Raw genomic sequence first — 13,642 nt, forward strand, 5'->3', positions numbered from 1 at the left:
ATCAGAGAGGTGGCAGCTGTGGGAGCTGAGCCTTCACTTCTTGCACTTACCATACCCTGGTGTTGCCTGGGAAACCCTGCAATGGAAGGAGGACCTAGGTATCTTGATCCCAGCTCCGTGCTCACACTATGTCACAAGCATAGCCCATGGTCCCCACATTGGTACCTCTGTGGATCCATGTGAAATCCTGTTAGGAGGCTGAGGGGCACGGAGAAGGGGCTCAGTTTCCCCACATGGCATTCCCTTTCCTCTTGATTTGGGGAATACCAAAGGCTAGGCACCTCCTGGGCTACTCTAACAGCTGGTGACATAGGGACCCCATGCCTGGGGTGGGGAACAGAAGACACAACAGACTGTGATGAAATATGGACACACGTGCACGCACACACACACACACACACACACACACACACACACACCTCAGAAACCCAGATAAACGTGTGCGGCACATGCATGGGCCCATGTGTGCATTCACAGCCACACCCACCCTGGACGGACATGTGAGCAGGAGACATCCTTGCAGGGGAAGGAGCATGGGTTTTGAAATAGACAAAAAGTCTATTTCCTTGAAAAGTCTGTCTTCAAAAAGAACTCTAGTTTTTTTGGCTGTGACCTTGGTGTTTTAGGAACCTTGGCTAAAAGATCAGGGTGGGGGGGTCCTCCATTCTCATTGCCAGGTCCCCCTAATCTTTCAACAGGAGTGAAGAGAGAGTGTTGGGCTAAACTGAGATGGCCTGCCCTGCGAGCTTAGCCCGCTTCTGCTGAGGCCCACCGGAGAGAGGTGGCCTCTTTCTCTCGCGGAGCCATTTCAAAGCAGCAGGCACGCAAGGCTGCTCGTGACAGCACAGCGTGTGAACGTCACAGACCAGCTCGTGTGTTTGCACCTCCCCTCGTTGTGACCTGTACAAACCGTGTCCTCGCCTGATGCATCTCGCGTGTTGTGAGGAGTAAACAGAGTGACCTGTGGCCAGCACTTTGCACGTGGACAGCTTGGAACAAGCCCTTGGGAAGTGCTCACCGTCGCCCGGCCCGTGGCTGCGCCTGGGACGGTGTTTCCCCCAAGCCTGTTTATCACGGCCATTTGCCTCCAGATGAGGGGGACGTTGCCACATGTTAGCTAGGGCAGTTTACCATCTAGGCTGTTTTCTAATCTGTAAAATTGGGATAACGATAGCACCTACTTCTCGGAGTTGCTTCAAGGACGGATTACTTGTATGTAGCATTTTGTTTCCTGCAGATAGTAAGCTGTTGGTAGCCGCTGTTCGTATTGGGCAAATTACGTGTGGATATAATGCAGTTGCAAGCTTCACATGTATACGTAAAACACGTACCCGGTCAGGATTGCAAACAAGCATATGCAGACACCTCTCCCTCACACTGCCATCCCCCACAGCCAGGAAACCCATATCGGAGGCGGGCCAGAGTCTCTGTGAGACTTGGCTGGGTCCGGGCCCTGGCTCAGATGTCAGGTCCCTGCATTATTGAGCTCAGGAGCCTTTGTCTCCTCCTCATTCCTGGTCCTCCCTTCTCCACGCTCCAGCAGCAGAGGAGAGGAGGGAGGGGACGTCTGCCCTGGCTCCCCAACCCCATGGAACAGGCAGCCGCCCCTGGCGGCCGAGGGCTCCCTTGTAGCCAAAAGCAGGCCTTAGCTCTGTACCAGCACCTCTTTAGATGCCCTGCGGGCCTGGGCCCACTCCAGGCTGCGCTGCAGCAGGTGAGGGAGGTGGGGCATTGTCTCCAAAGGGCACGGTGGAGGCCTGATGCCATCTTGTCCCCCCAGGTGCAAGAGAGTCGGGCCTGTCCCTCGGGACTGGAGCTGCCCACTGTGTTGCTGGAGATGGAGCGGAGCCGGCGGGCCCAGGAACAGGTAGGGGCTGGCCGAGGGGCATGGCAGAGGGCAGTGTGGGCACCCCTTCATGCTCTGGCAATGCGTCTTTTTGTAGCTCCTGTGGGACTTGGAGCTGCTGACTGGGGCGGGGCTGGGCCTCTTCTGGCCCCCCCGGGCCCAGTTCTGCGGTCTGAGGGACCCGGCCCAGTGTGCATGGAGCCAGCGCAGCAAGCCCCGTGGTAGGATGGGTAGGGGCCCCGAGCAGCCGAACAGCTGGGTGAGCAGGGGCATGGCTGAAGGCAAGGGGGTCAGTGTGACATCAGGGTGATTGTGGTGGGGAGGAAGGTGAATGGGGTGTGGGCTTTGGGCACATATGGACCTGGGTTGGGTCTCTGTTTTGACGCTCCCCGTGGACTGTAAGCCTCTGTTTTCTTAGCTGCAAAATGGGGACGATAGTAGATCTTACTCAGAGGGAGCACCAGTGAACTCATCCATGGAAAGGATTTAGTGGCACCCAGGACCTGTTAACTACATACAGGCTATTATCATGCTGCAATTAACAACTATCTGCGTCAAATCAACTGCATGGTGACATCTAGAAGCTTTTTTTTTTTAATTTTTTTTTAATGTCTATTTATTTTTGAGAGAGAGAGAGAGACAGAGTGTGAGTAGGGGAGAGGCAGAGAGAGAGAGAGAGGGAGACACAGATTCTGAAGCAGGCTCCAGGCTCCGAGCTGTCAGCACAGAGCCTGACGCGGGACTTGAACTCACAAACTGTGAGATCATGACCTGAGTCGAAGTTGGACACTTAACTGACTGAGCCACCCAGGCACCCCTAGAAGCCTTTAGACACGGCTGCAGCGTGGGAGGAACGCAAGCCTGGCATGGCTCCTGAGGGCAGAGGCACTGATGCCTAGCCCGGGGTGCACGGACCTTTCCCTTCAGGGCTGGTGGCTGGGCTGACCTGTCTAGGAGGGAGGGTGCTATGGTGACTGGGAACTAGGACCGTGCCTCCTAGTCTGATTCCCAGTCACCAGTTGTCCAAGGCACTCTGGGCAAGTTGACGGCCATCTCTGAGAGCCAAGGCATCCTCAGCTGTAGCAAGAGGGGGTGTTCATGGTGACTGCTAAGAAAGTGTCCAGCTGACATTGTTGGTCACGACTGCGGTCTCATCTGAAGGCTCGAGTGGGCAGGAGAGCTCCATTTCCTCACAAGGAGGGGAAGAGGACAGGGTCATACATGGGCCTGGATACCAGGAGGAGGGATCATTGGGGGCCACCTTAAAGGCTGCCTACCACACTGGGGAATGATGCCTTGTGGACTAGGGCACCCTCCAAACTTTCCAGAGTTCCAGGCCATGCCCATTGCCTCAGGCTGGGGACTCCCTGAGCCAGAACCATCAGCTTCCTGAGGGGTGAGTCTTTCTCTTGGGAAATCCTGTTTGTTTCGTGTTGCTACACAAAAGGGCCAAGCACTGGACCCTTTTTCCTATCTCCTTCCACGGCCCTGCCTAGCATCTCTTTCTTGTGCCCAAGGCTCATCCTGGGGCCCCCACAGCCCCTGGAAAGGGTGACCCCGAGTTCCAGCTGCTGGGATCCAGTGGTGGGTGCAGGGGCTAGGAGAGGCTGCCCTGCACTGGGGTGGCAGACAGGCTTCCTCCCCCTTCCAGAGCCCATGGGCCGTGGGAGGTGTATCTGAAACAGCCTCTGTACTCCCGCAGGGGGCTGGCGGTAGTCCCATCATCAGCCCTGGATCTGGGTGAAGCTGGGAGTCACAGAGACCCAAGGCGGGCGAGCCCTGCTCTGCCTGCAGAGTCCACACCTGGTACGCGGACACCTTGGCCGGGCGGCCAGACTAGAGCTGGAGGAGGTGGGAAGTCCTCACCCCAAGTGCCAGGATTCCAGTCCCTTCCTCACTCATTCTTTGTCTCATACTTTATATTGGGTGCCAGGAGCACCCAGGGACAACAAGCAGGTTTTATTTTATGTCCTAGTTCCACCTGGTTGGTAGCAGCTGTCCCAGGCACAGGGTCCAGGAGGATTCTGAAGCTAAACTGGGGCGGGGGGGGGGGGGGCAGAGCGCGCTGGGAAGGACTGTTCACGGCGGCCTAGGGAGGGGGGAACGGAACAGCAGCTCCTGCCCCTGCGTCCTACCCTCGCATCAGACACCCAGAACATACAGAGCACAAGAGAGACTCGGCCCCATTGCTTGGTCCCTGTCACTGAGGAGATCACAGCCTAGCGAGAGCGTGACAGTAAACAGGCAGTTCGAATTCTATGAGATGGACGCTGTGAACCCTGGGCCTATTAATTTAAATGGAACAGACTCTCCAGTTATTTGTTAAATTAGCCTAGTGTAGCCATAAGCCTTTAATTGTTCCGTCGTGTGCGTGAGAGAAGAGCAAAGTGCCAATGCTTGTTTTTCTGACTGACGGAAAGTTTTACAAATAGAGGGTCTCTTGGGGAAACAGAGATACCAATGACAACATTATAACCAGAGAAGTAAACTGTCAAGTAAGACAACAAATCAAACTGTGAGGGGACAGGTTTTGGGGGTTATGTTCCCTGTTCATGGCAATGATTTCTGCAGGCTTGGGAGCCTGGTCACAGACTCCTCTGCTCAAAAATTCTTCAAAAGACATTTCTTTTCACAGAGAACATGCCCATTTGGTTACTGTTACGCAATGTGGATGTGTGAATATTCATAAAGATGGAATAGACTTGTGAAAGTTCTCCATTTAGGACCTTACGAAATCAAGTTCTTTTAACTACTTTTATGGAGGCAGGATGACTCTCCTTCCTCCACAGCTGCAAGGGAGCAGTGACATTTCATTTCTTTTTTTAGATGTCTTTTGTTAATTATGAAACTTGCAGTTTTTCGGCCAGGCTCCAGCCTAAAATTTCATTTCTTGAGTTTCATTTGATTTCACTGTCAGCAACCAAGAAAGAGCTACAGAGGGTTTTTCTTAATAATAGTCAAATAAGGCATATACAGTAGGTTTCTTTATGGGCCTACGTGGGCCCACCAGGATGAAGGGGGGTGTTCTTATGAGGGCCTGACAAGCTGGCCAACAGACCCTTCCTGCCCCGAAGCATCCTCTGGTGGTTTTGGGGACAGGGGTGTGCAGATTCTTCTAAGGTGTCCTGCCTCAGCTGGGAGGATGAGGAAGATGTGGTCGGCTGCTGGCAGGCAAATCCCACAAGCAGGCACATGACAGTCAACGTGAAGACTAGTGGACCCATGAACTGTCATAGCCTTGGAGTTCAAACATCAGTCCTCAGGGCATCCCCTTCTCTCATGTGCTGGCGACTCCCTAGGCTTCCTGGTTCCAGCTCAGGTGGAATGTCTGTGAGGGGCTGGGGCATGAGCAGAGGGTTCCCGACATTGGTCTTTCTCCCTCAGGCTGCCTACAAGAGCTGAACCCCACCACCAGCTTTGGGGACCCAGGAAGTTCTGAGTTCAAGGTGAAAGAGTCAAAGTGCCCTGGGCAAGGGCCCTCTTGGATTGGGAAGAGCAGGGGTGGGGTCTGCCTGGGAGGAGCCTACTGGGGGGAGGTGGTCCTACCTCCTATAGCCAGGGGGAAGAAGGGACCGCCACTGAAGTACCTTTTACACAACATAAAATAAGTTTAATGAATTCAGGAATCAGGCGAGGGCTGTAATGGAAGTGAGGCCCACTAGGACAGCCACTGAGGTCTCCAGGGTCCCTTGGGGGAAGTGGGCCTGGCACGGGGATTCCCTCACAAGCCTGGGCCCAAATGCTCTTGCTTCCCAGAACCTGGCCCAGAGGGCAGAGAGGAGACAAGCAGGACCCACAACCCAGAGGCCCTGTCAACAGCCATCCGTGAATGTAGGCGGTCGAAAGCTCACTCAGGGAGCCCCAAGGCTCTGGGGCCTGCCCTCCCGGGGCCTGCCAGAACCCCAGGTTCCCCTGGAGGGGCTGGGCTGGAGCCTGGGCCGGGAGAGAGCAGAACTTCAGAAACTGCTGAGGATCGAGATTCCTCAGAGGCAGAGAGAGGGGGACCCTCAGGAGCAGAAAGAAGAGAGCCCCCAGGGTCAGAGAGGGGAAGCCCCCCAGGGGGAGAGCAAAGAAGTTCCTTCCAGACACAGAGAGAAGACACACCAGGGTCAGAGTGCGGAGGCCACTCAGGCTCTGAGGGAGGAGGTCTCTGAGTATCCCAGGTGTGAGGCTCCCCAGAGTGAGAGGAGAGAGTCTCCTCAAGGTCAAAGAGGAAATAGCCCTAAGTGTCAGAGAACGGAGGTTCTCCAGGAGCCACAAGACCCGGAAATGAAGACCTTTCAGACTTCCCCAGGCCCTAACGGGGAGGTGGCTGAGGGAGAGGTGCCTACACAACCCCCGGAGGAAGGCGGCTCCCTGGGAATTTCTAGGGTTCTCTGTAGGTCCCTGGGAGAACAGATGCCACAGCAAAGGGGTAGGGAGAGCCCTGGCTCCGGGGAAAGGGCCGCCCAGCGGCGAGAGTCAGCACCGGGCGCGGGAGAGCAGAGGGCCTCCGGGGAGTGGGTACGGACTCCCCTTCCACCCCCGAGGCCCCCGACCCGGCCGCTGCTCCCAAGCCCAGGGGCCGAGACGCTAGAGGCCCCAAGCACTGGGAGCTCGGGGCAGCAGGAGCGCCCCGCAGCTCCCCGGGGGCACCCAGGGCTGGTGCCCGACCCGCACGGGCTTCAGGACCGGGAAGAAAGCCCAGGCCCGGCGGAGCAGGTGCCGGGCGCCGGCGGGGAGCCGAGGGGCGACGCGGAGGCCCCCAAGGCCTCGAAGGCCGCGTGGCCCTGGCCCCCGGGCAGGGAGAAGGCGTCGGCGGGCGTGAGCGCGGTGCAGCAGGAGACCGCTCTGCAGCGGCTGCTGGAGCTGCACCGCGCGGCCAGGCGCCGGCGGCGGCAGGATCGCGAGCAGCAGCGGCTCCGGGTGCGTATCCGCACCTGCCTGCCGGCTTGAGGCAGGCGGGGCCCGCCGAGGACCGGCCGGCCGGCCGGCCGCTGACAGCCGTCTCCCCCCCCCCCCCCCCCCAGGTCTTGGAATGCCTCCGCATCGCCAGGAACCGCCACTGCCGGGTGCACCCTCTGGGGCCCCCACCCAGCCCAGCTCAGCTCCAGCCACAGGCAAGGCTCCCAGAAGGCGGTGGCGTCACCACTATCTGGGCCAGGGCGGGGGGAACGCGGGGATGGGGGAGGGGAGGGCTGGGTCCGAGCTGGGCGCGCCTCCTGGATGCCTTTGGAGTGCACACTTGCACTGACCCCGACAGAGGGCGGGAGGGGGGACGTCAGTCCGGGTGCTGCCCCCTGCTGGCTCCATCAAGCCCGCGGGGTCCGAGGCCGGGGCGCTCAGCGCTCTGCACCGCCCCAGGAGGACGCGGCGGGGCAGCGGCGAGCCCTGCGGCAGCAGCTGCAACAAGTGCATCGGGAGAGGACCCGGCGGCTGCGGGCCCTCGGGGCCAGGTGAGGGGGAGGATGGGGAGGCTTATGGGGCGATCTTCCTCGAGAGGAAGAGAGAGCGAGAGGGAGAGCGAGCGAGATGGTTCTCTTTCTCGGACATCTGGAATAACCGGCCACTCTCTTTCAGGAACACCCAGAACTTCCAGCAGCTACTGTGGCCTCGCACTGAGGACACTTTGCCAGGAGAGGAGCCCTCGCCCTTCGCAGCCCCATCTAGTCATTGCTGAATCCTCAAAGGGATGATTAAAGAGATGAGGATTAAAGAAAAAGCAAGTGCAGGTTAGAGGGAGTTTCAAGAAAGGCCCCCAACGCTGCCTCGGGGCCTGGGAGGGCCAGAAACACACACAGCAGTTCAGTCCCACTAGAAGGCGTGTTATTTCGTCTTCCCTCCCCTAACTCCACTGCCCGGCCAAGGTCAGAGAGCCAGGTCCCGGGGGTCAAGCAGTGCGAAGGCCCCATTCTTTCGGAAGAATGATTCGATGCGGCACATCTTACAGGAGACCAGTTCTTGCTTCACCGGGGGGCCTGGGAAAAAATGTCAGAGGCCAGGAATGATGGGTCCTGGGAAAGGGAACTTGGCCAGAGCATGGGAGCCCTGCCTTCCTAGCCCTAGGAATCTGCCTGTATTGTATCCACTTTGTATCCTTTGTGAAGGAATAAAAAGTGCTTCTGAGGAATGGGAGCTGTGGGCAAAGGAAGGAGCTGGCTGGGTGCCCAGATCAGCAGTGAGGGCAGAACCAGCCAGTCAGCCATGTGCCATTATTTCCCCCACCTCAGGGTCCTCTGCAGAGTGGGTGGTGGGACACCCAGCACTGCTTATCATAGGGACAGAGCTAAACGTCTCTGGGAGAGACAGGGCTTCCTTCTACCTCCTGTTCCCCTGGGACTTGCTTCCTGCTTTTGTTGGAAAACTCTTTCCTCTCCCTTTAGCACCCTGGGGAAAGTGGGGGGAATGTTTTAGGCAAAATGTCAACTGTGTTTATCCCAACCATCTACCTGTGGATGGCATTCAAGCCTGTGGAGAAAAACCCATGACTTTGTAGTCTCACTTGAAATTCATGACCACAAATAGCAAAGGGACGGACGCGGCGTCACCCAGCAATCCTGCAACACTCCCCGGTATAGTCCCTTTCCCATGCCATAACTTCATCTCCCACTACACCGCTGTCTCCCCACTCTCTTCCCTGATGAGAAAAAGCCTCCCAGAAAAAGCAGACTCAGTCCAGATGGATAGCCTTCCCACCAAAACCGTCTCCCCTACCCTTCTCTGTGCCCCTGGCCTCTCCTGTCAGATTCCAGCATCTGGAGATCCCTGGAGGAGCTTGTCCCACCTCAGGCTTTAAATAGCACCTATATTCTGCTGCCCCCCCCCCCCAATGTGCACTTCAGCTCCGACCTCACTCCGGAGGGGGGACTTCCGTACACAGCCACTGCATTGGCACCTCCAGCATGGCCGGGGCTGATCTGTCTTCACACGCCCTCCAGCCCTGCTCCTCTGTCTTCCCTGTCCAGCTGCTTGAGCCAAACACCTGCGCTTCGCCATGGCTTTCTTTCTCCTTCTGTCATTCAATCCATCAGTAGGCTTCAGGGATTCTTCCTCCAAAACATAGCCTGAATCTACCTCAGCTCTACTGCTAATCACCCTAGCCCAAGCCATTATCCTCCCTGCCAGGATAACTCAAAATAGATGCAGACCTCATCTGCCAGAGGGGATTCTGTCTCTGAAAAAGCCATTACTTACAGAACAGTTAGTATCCGATCAGTACCATTCACCTGCTTAAAACTCTCCACGGCTTCCTCTCCCACTTGGGTTCCTCCATTGTGTCACTTAGCTTCCAGCCCTTAGGTCGGTCCTCCGAGACCCATCTAAAACGTCTCATGCCCCCTGCCCCTCTCTCCCATCACTCCCTAGTCTCGTCATGGAACCTGTCCTTCTCAGAGGTTTCCTTTGTCTTATGTTTACGGCCTGGACCCCCCGCGAGAATGGACACCCCCATCCGTGTGTCTTGTGTGCCTAGGGCCGACAGCATGGCTTGGCTCATGGCAGGAGCTCCGTGTTTGTGAAGTGAATATTCTCTGGGCGGTTGGGGCTCACCCAGCTGCCAGCCGTATATGAAGTTGGTGGTGATGGGGAAGAGGTAGCGCATCTCTGGCACGTCCAGTTTTCGGGTGTTGAGGTAGCGGTAGCGCCCCTGGAAGTCGTGGGAGATGCCTTCGTACAGCAGGGCCCGGGTGGCAGGCAGTACCGGATACATTTCGGACTGAATGGGCGTCTCCAGGGGAGGGCCGGGGGTCTTGGAAGGCACCGCTTTGGGGGCAGGTGGGGGCGAGAGTGGGGCTTTGGGGTGCAGGGTGGGCAGCGCAAGGGGTAGGCGGGCTGCAGCCTTAGCCTTCTGCTTGGCCTTCACCGTCGACCCGTACTTGCGGTGCCATTCACAGCGAAACATCTTCTCCCTCAGATATTCCTCCTTCCAGAAGTTCTGCCGCAGCGTATCCATGTTGAGTTGCCGCGACATGGTAGCAAGGGCAGGAGAGGTAGCAGGGTGGCTGCAGCTGAGGGGTGAACACAGGAGGCAGAGTCCTTCGGACAGCAGGTGGCTGCCACGGACAGTCACCCGGCAACCAGGCCTCACCTCACATAGGGCCAGGGTTCTATTTGCCATGCCCTTAGCAGACCACAAGCAGACCTTGATCCACAGGCAGCCTCAGGCCAGGGCCCGCCGGAGAAAGGCCTCGATCTCCAAACCTCTTGCGGGATCCGGGCTCAGTCTCGTATCACAGGCCTTTAGGTTTCCTGTGTTTCTGCTTCCAGCCCCTTGGGGTCAGGTCTCCTCCCAGCCCAATAGAGACTGAAGTGGGGGAGCCAGAGGCCTGGACACAAGCCTCCTCCCGCTCCTCCCCACCAGAGCTGGTTACTTGATTCAGAGGACCCATCCCTGAGTTATGACCTCCTGGGACAATCTTCCTGGTGCAACTCTTCTATGCCTATATCTTTGGCAGAAGCTTTTCCAGCCCTGCCAGTCGAATCTCCCCAACAGCCTCATCCCACGCGTGTCCTTTCTAGCACCCAGCCTCAGTTTGGAGAGAAACAATAACGTTACTTTAATTTAACATCAACAATGACACCGTGTAACAGCACAGGGAAGAGGTGGTGGAGAGAAGACACTCAGGCTTCCTGTTCCCTAACCAGCCTTGGCTTTAATGGCAGAGCCCCAGCAACCTGGAAGCAGCTCACCTAGCCTCTTAATGGAGTGGGCAGGGGCACGGGAATTGGAAATCAGAGGCTCAAAACTCACAGAAGGACTGAGGGCAAGCCTGGGGAGGAGCTGCCTGGCTGTAGGGAGGGCCCTAGCGCAGGTCTTCAGCTGTGAACATGCCCCGGGCCCGGCGCAGGATGGAGTCCTTGGCGGCATCATAGGGGTGCTCCTTGGACGGGATCTCCAGGACGGCTGGGATGGAGCGCTGGTGGGCGTCGAGCGCGTGCCGCACCATCTCTGCGATGTACTGGTTGATGAGGATAATGCCGATGTCATCCCGGTTTAGAAACTGCCTGTTGGGAGAAATGAGAAGGGAGCCCACTCCGAGGTGGTGAGGCCGGGTGGCGGAGGCAAATGTGCTTGACCCAGTGAGTGCAGAGGCCAAGGGCAAAGGTTGCTAGACCGAACTCTCTCCATTCTAACCAGAACCAACTTCACTCAAAATCTAGGGGCCCTGGCTGTCAGGGGTAACTTCCACCTCCCCTGCTTGGAAGGCTCCCAAGTGAGCTGGTGCTGAAGATTAGGGCACAGGCTGATGTGACCTGTACGCTGCGTTTGTGGGAAAAAGAGAGAGGATAAGTATATGTCTGTCCATAGTATGTACATTTAAAAAAGCAGGAAGATAAGGAATTAAGTGCTTCCAGGGGCAGAGAAGGGAGGTAAGGAAGTGGAAATAGATGGGGGTAGGAGTGAGACTTCTCAATATGTATACCTTTGAAATATTAATTTGCAAACCACACGAATACCTTAACTTTTCAAAGGAAAACAATTTCTTTAAAGGGGCTGATGAGACCACTAAAGGCCTTAAGGTCTATGCTGAAGTTTGGCATGAGCTAAGAATACAACATAGGAAGAGGAAAATCATCCTTTCCCCACAGAGAGGACCTAGCACTGGGATCTTCCTTTCTTGTAATCACCCAGGCATTAATATATTAAAAACGACTGGGGCGCCTGGATAGCTTAGTCAGTTAAGCAACCGATTCTCGGTTTCAGTTCAGGTCATGATCTCAGTTTGTGGGATGGAGCCCTGTGTTGTGCTCTGTGCTGACACTGCAGGGCCTGCTTGGGATCCTCTCTCTCTCTCTCTCTCTCTCTCTCTCTCTCTCTCTCTCTGTCTCCCTCCCTCCCTCCCCTGCTCACACACTGGCATGAGCTCCCTCTCTCTCAAAATAAATAAACATTAAAAAAATATGTATCTATATATAAAACTATTTTTGCTGAGCACTTGCCCTGTGCCAGGCACAAGGGCCAGTTAGACTTGATGACTGATCTCTGGGTCCCTTTGGATGGAAACATGGAATGGTCTTGGGGTAAAATCTGTCCTTCTCCTATGACAACTTGGGTCACTTTACCAGAATGCTTAGAGATCAGGCCAGTTCAGGGCCTATCATCCCCAGGCAGCAGGATCCAGTCTCAGCCAGCAGCTCAAGGCTGGACTGTTTAGGGGAAAACAGGTGAGAGTGGTTTGTTCCTAAGACTTGGCAACAGGGGCCTTAGAGAAGGGGTGAGAAAGCACAGGGGGCTGGCATCCTCGTTTCAAGTCACCAGGACACCTCCTGAGTTAAGGGACATGCCCACATCCACACTATGAAGCTATCACTCTTGACCCAGAGTAGGAAATGAGGACTTCAAATGCAAGGTCTTTTTGCTAAATTCACTTATTCTGGTGGCTTTTTAAAAAGATTCTTTAAAAACAGTTTTTTTTTTTTTAATTTTATTTTTGAGAGAGAGAGAGAGAGAAAAAAAACGAACAAGTCGGGGAAGGGCAGAGAGCGAGGGAAACACAAAATCTGAAGCAGGCTCCAGACTCTGAACTGTCAGCACAGAGCTCCATGTGGGGCTCGAACACACGAACCGGGAGATCATGACCTGAGCCGAAGTCGGACGCTCAATTGACTAAGCCACCCAGGCACAAACCGCCCCCCCCTTTTTTTAAAAATTTCATTTATTTTTGAGAGAGAGAGAGAGAGAGAGAGAGACAGAGTGCAAGTCGGGGAGGGGAAAAGATTCTTATATTCTCTGTACTGATCATGCCATACGCACATGAAGTTTTTCTTCTTTTGATTAAAAAAAAAAAAAAAAGGCAAGGTCTTAGCACAAAGTAGGATACAGTCCTAATATTCTGCAGGCTATGCTCAGGACAATGGGAAATTCCAAGACTGAAGAGTGTGGACCTGGCTTAAGAGAGTTGGGCCTAGGGTTCAAATCTCCACTCCCTCTCTTCCAAATGGTGTGACTTTGGAATGTGCCTTAACCTCTCTGAGCTTTAGTTTTCCCACTTGTACGTGGGAATAATAACCCCTACCTTACAGGATGATTGTGAGCCTCTGAAGGGCATGAAAATACAAGAAACCCCGACCCCACTGCCTAGGTGTTCGCTCAGTGTGTGGTTCCTTTAGGAGTCAACTCCCAAAAGAGCTGAGGCAGGTCCCAAGGGCCGGTTGGGCCGAGGGGCGGCGCCTGTCACGAGCTCTGTTCCCCTTCTTTCCTGACACACAGTCATATGAGGGATGAGCTCGTGGACCTGACATAACCCGGGTCCCCCGGAGTGCAGAAAGAGAACTTGGGGCACAGAGGCCTCCCCCGGAAGGGCGGCCGGACCGACTTCCTTGACCCTCGAGGGCAGGGTCTGGAAGCCCCTCTCAGGCCCCGACTGCCGGGTCTCCGAGCTGCCCCCACCTATTCCCCTCGCTCCGACCCGAAGCAGAGGGACCCACTCAGGCCTCACGGGCTACCGTACCGGAAAGTGTCTTCGATCTCATTGATGGTTGTATCCTTCTCCACCACCAGGAAATTAGGGTGGCGGTTCTTGTTAAGCTCCCCTATGCCGCCCAGGAGGAAGCCAGTAACTGTGTCCTCGTCTCCGATCACCGCAATTAGCTTCCCCCTACCCGCCATTCTCACAGACAGGTAAAGCTCAGTAGAGACGGCCTGAAGTCCCCGAAGCCCCACCCCCGCAGTGCGCCGCCTTTTCAATCGCACCTCCACCCTTTAGACATGCGCAGTTCACCACTCCGCCTCCGGGACATGCGTATTAATAGAAAACACGGCCTCAATCTGAATACGCCTGCGCCGTAAAGAGAGGCCGGAACCTGGGGACTACGAGT

The 13,642-nt window shown here is 55.8% G+C and overlaps 3 protein-coding genes and 1 long non-coding RNA gene across 6 annotated transcripts; 1 reads left to right on the top strand and 3 right to left on the bottom strand.

The window, feature by feature from the left end:
* Positions 1-39: 39 nt before the first annotated feature.
* LOC106973899 (collagen alpha-1(I) chain-like) lies at positions 40-7,972 on the top strand. 2 transcript variants are annotated; one of them, XM_053218115.1, is made up of 10 exons: positions 40-1,212; positions 1,781-1,867; positions 1,944-2,105; positions 3,175-3,242; positions 3,549-3,697; positions 5,231-5,292; positions 5,603-6,751; positions 6,856-6,945; positions 7,190-7,281; positions 7,406-7,972. In XM_053218115.1, the coding sequence occupies exons 1-10, from the start codon at positions 1,111-1,113 to the stop codon at positions 7,503-7,505; spliced, it is 2,061 nt and encodes a 686-aa protein (XP_053074090.1). In that variant the 5' UTR covers positions 40-1,110; the 3' UTR covers positions 7,506-7,972. The 2 variants fall into 2 exon arrangements, with proteins under 2 accessions (XP_053074090.1, XP_053074089.1); XM_053218114.1 differs by lacking the exon at positions 40-1,212 and adding an exon at positions 1,220-1,714.
* On the bottom strand, positions 7,630-9,941 carry ATP6V1FNB (ATP6V1F neighbor). Of its 2 annotated transcripts, none has more exons than XR_001430069.3 (2): positions 9,052-9,941; positions 7,630-7,803 (listed from the first exon to the last, which is right to left on the bottom strand). XR_001430069.3 is itself a non-coding variant. In XM_015071074.3 (2 exons), the coding sequence occupies exons 1-2, from the start codon at positions 9,939-9,941 to the stop codon at positions 7,694-7,696; spliced, it is 678 nt and encodes a 225-aa protein (XP_014926560.2). In that variant the 3' UTR covers positions 7,630-7,693. The 2 variants fall into 2 exon arrangements, 1 of the variants encoding a protein (XP_014926560.2); XM_015071074.3 differs by having other exon boundaries at positions 9,374-9,941.
* Positions 9,942-10,355: 414 nt separating this feature from the next.
* Positions 10,356-13,539, bottom strand: ATP6V1F (ATPase H+ transporting V1 subunit F). Its single transcript, XM_015071076.3, has 2 exons — positions 13,276-13,539; positions 10,356-10,828 (listed from the first exon to the last, which is right to left on the bottom strand). The coding sequence occupies exons 1-2, from the start codon at positions 13,431-13,433 to the stop codon at positions 10,627-10,629; spliced, it is 360 nt and encodes a 119-aa protein (XP_014926562.1). The 5' UTR covers positions 13,434-13,539; the 3' UTR covers positions 10,356-10,626.
* Positions 12,499-13,269, bottom strand: LOC113604146 (uncharacterized). Its single transcript, XR_003425993.1, has 2 exons — positions 12,841-13,269; positions 12,499-12,592 (listed from the first exon to the last, which is right to left on the bottom strand). It is a non-coding gene; the product is annotated as an uncharacterized LOC113604146 (long non-coding RNA).
* Positions 13,540-13,642: the final 103 nt, after the last annotated feature.

The sequence above is a fragment of the Acinonyx jubatus genome, chromosome A2, assembly GCF_027475565.1.
Source record: "Acinonyx jubatus isolate Ajub_Pintada_27869175 chromosome A2, VMU_Ajub_asm_v1.0, whole genome shotgun sequence".
NCBI classification, from domain to species: domain Eukaryota; kingdom Metazoa; phylum Chordata; class Mammalia; order Carnivora; family Felidae; genus Acinonyx; species Acinonyx jubatus.

Bases quoted from the DNA above. Each gene is read 5' to 3' on its own strand.
- LOC106973899 (XM_053218114.1), top strand. From the start codon at position 1,292: ATGCAGTTGCAAGCTTCACATGTATACGTAAAACACGTACCCGGTCAG. The intron at 1,715-1,780 runs GTGAGGGAGGTG...TTGTCCCCCCAG, and splicing joins TCCAGGCTGCGCTGCAGCAG to GTGCAAGAGAGTCGGGCCTG. The intron at 3,698-5,230 runs GTGGGAAGTCCT...TTTCTCCCTCAG, and splicing joins CCAGACTAGAGCTGGAGGAG to GCTGCCTACAAGAGCTGAAC.
- ATP6V1FNB (XM_015071074.3), bottom strand. From the start codon at position 9,941: ATGGCAAATAGAACCCTGGCCCTATGTGAGGTGAGGCCTGGTTGCCGG. The intron at 7,804-9,373 runs GTGAGCCCCAAC...ATTTTTTCCCAG, and splicing joins CATATACGGCTGGCAGCTGG to GCCCCCCGGTGAAGCAAGAA.
- ATP6V1F (XM_015071076.3), bottom strand. From the start codon at position 13,433: ATGGCGGGTAGGGGGAAGCTAATTGCGGTGATCGGAGACGAGGACACA. The intron at 10,829-13,275 runs GTACGGTAGCCC...TTCTCCCAACAG, and splicing joins GAGATCGAAGACACTTTCCG to GCAGTTTCTAAACCGGGATG.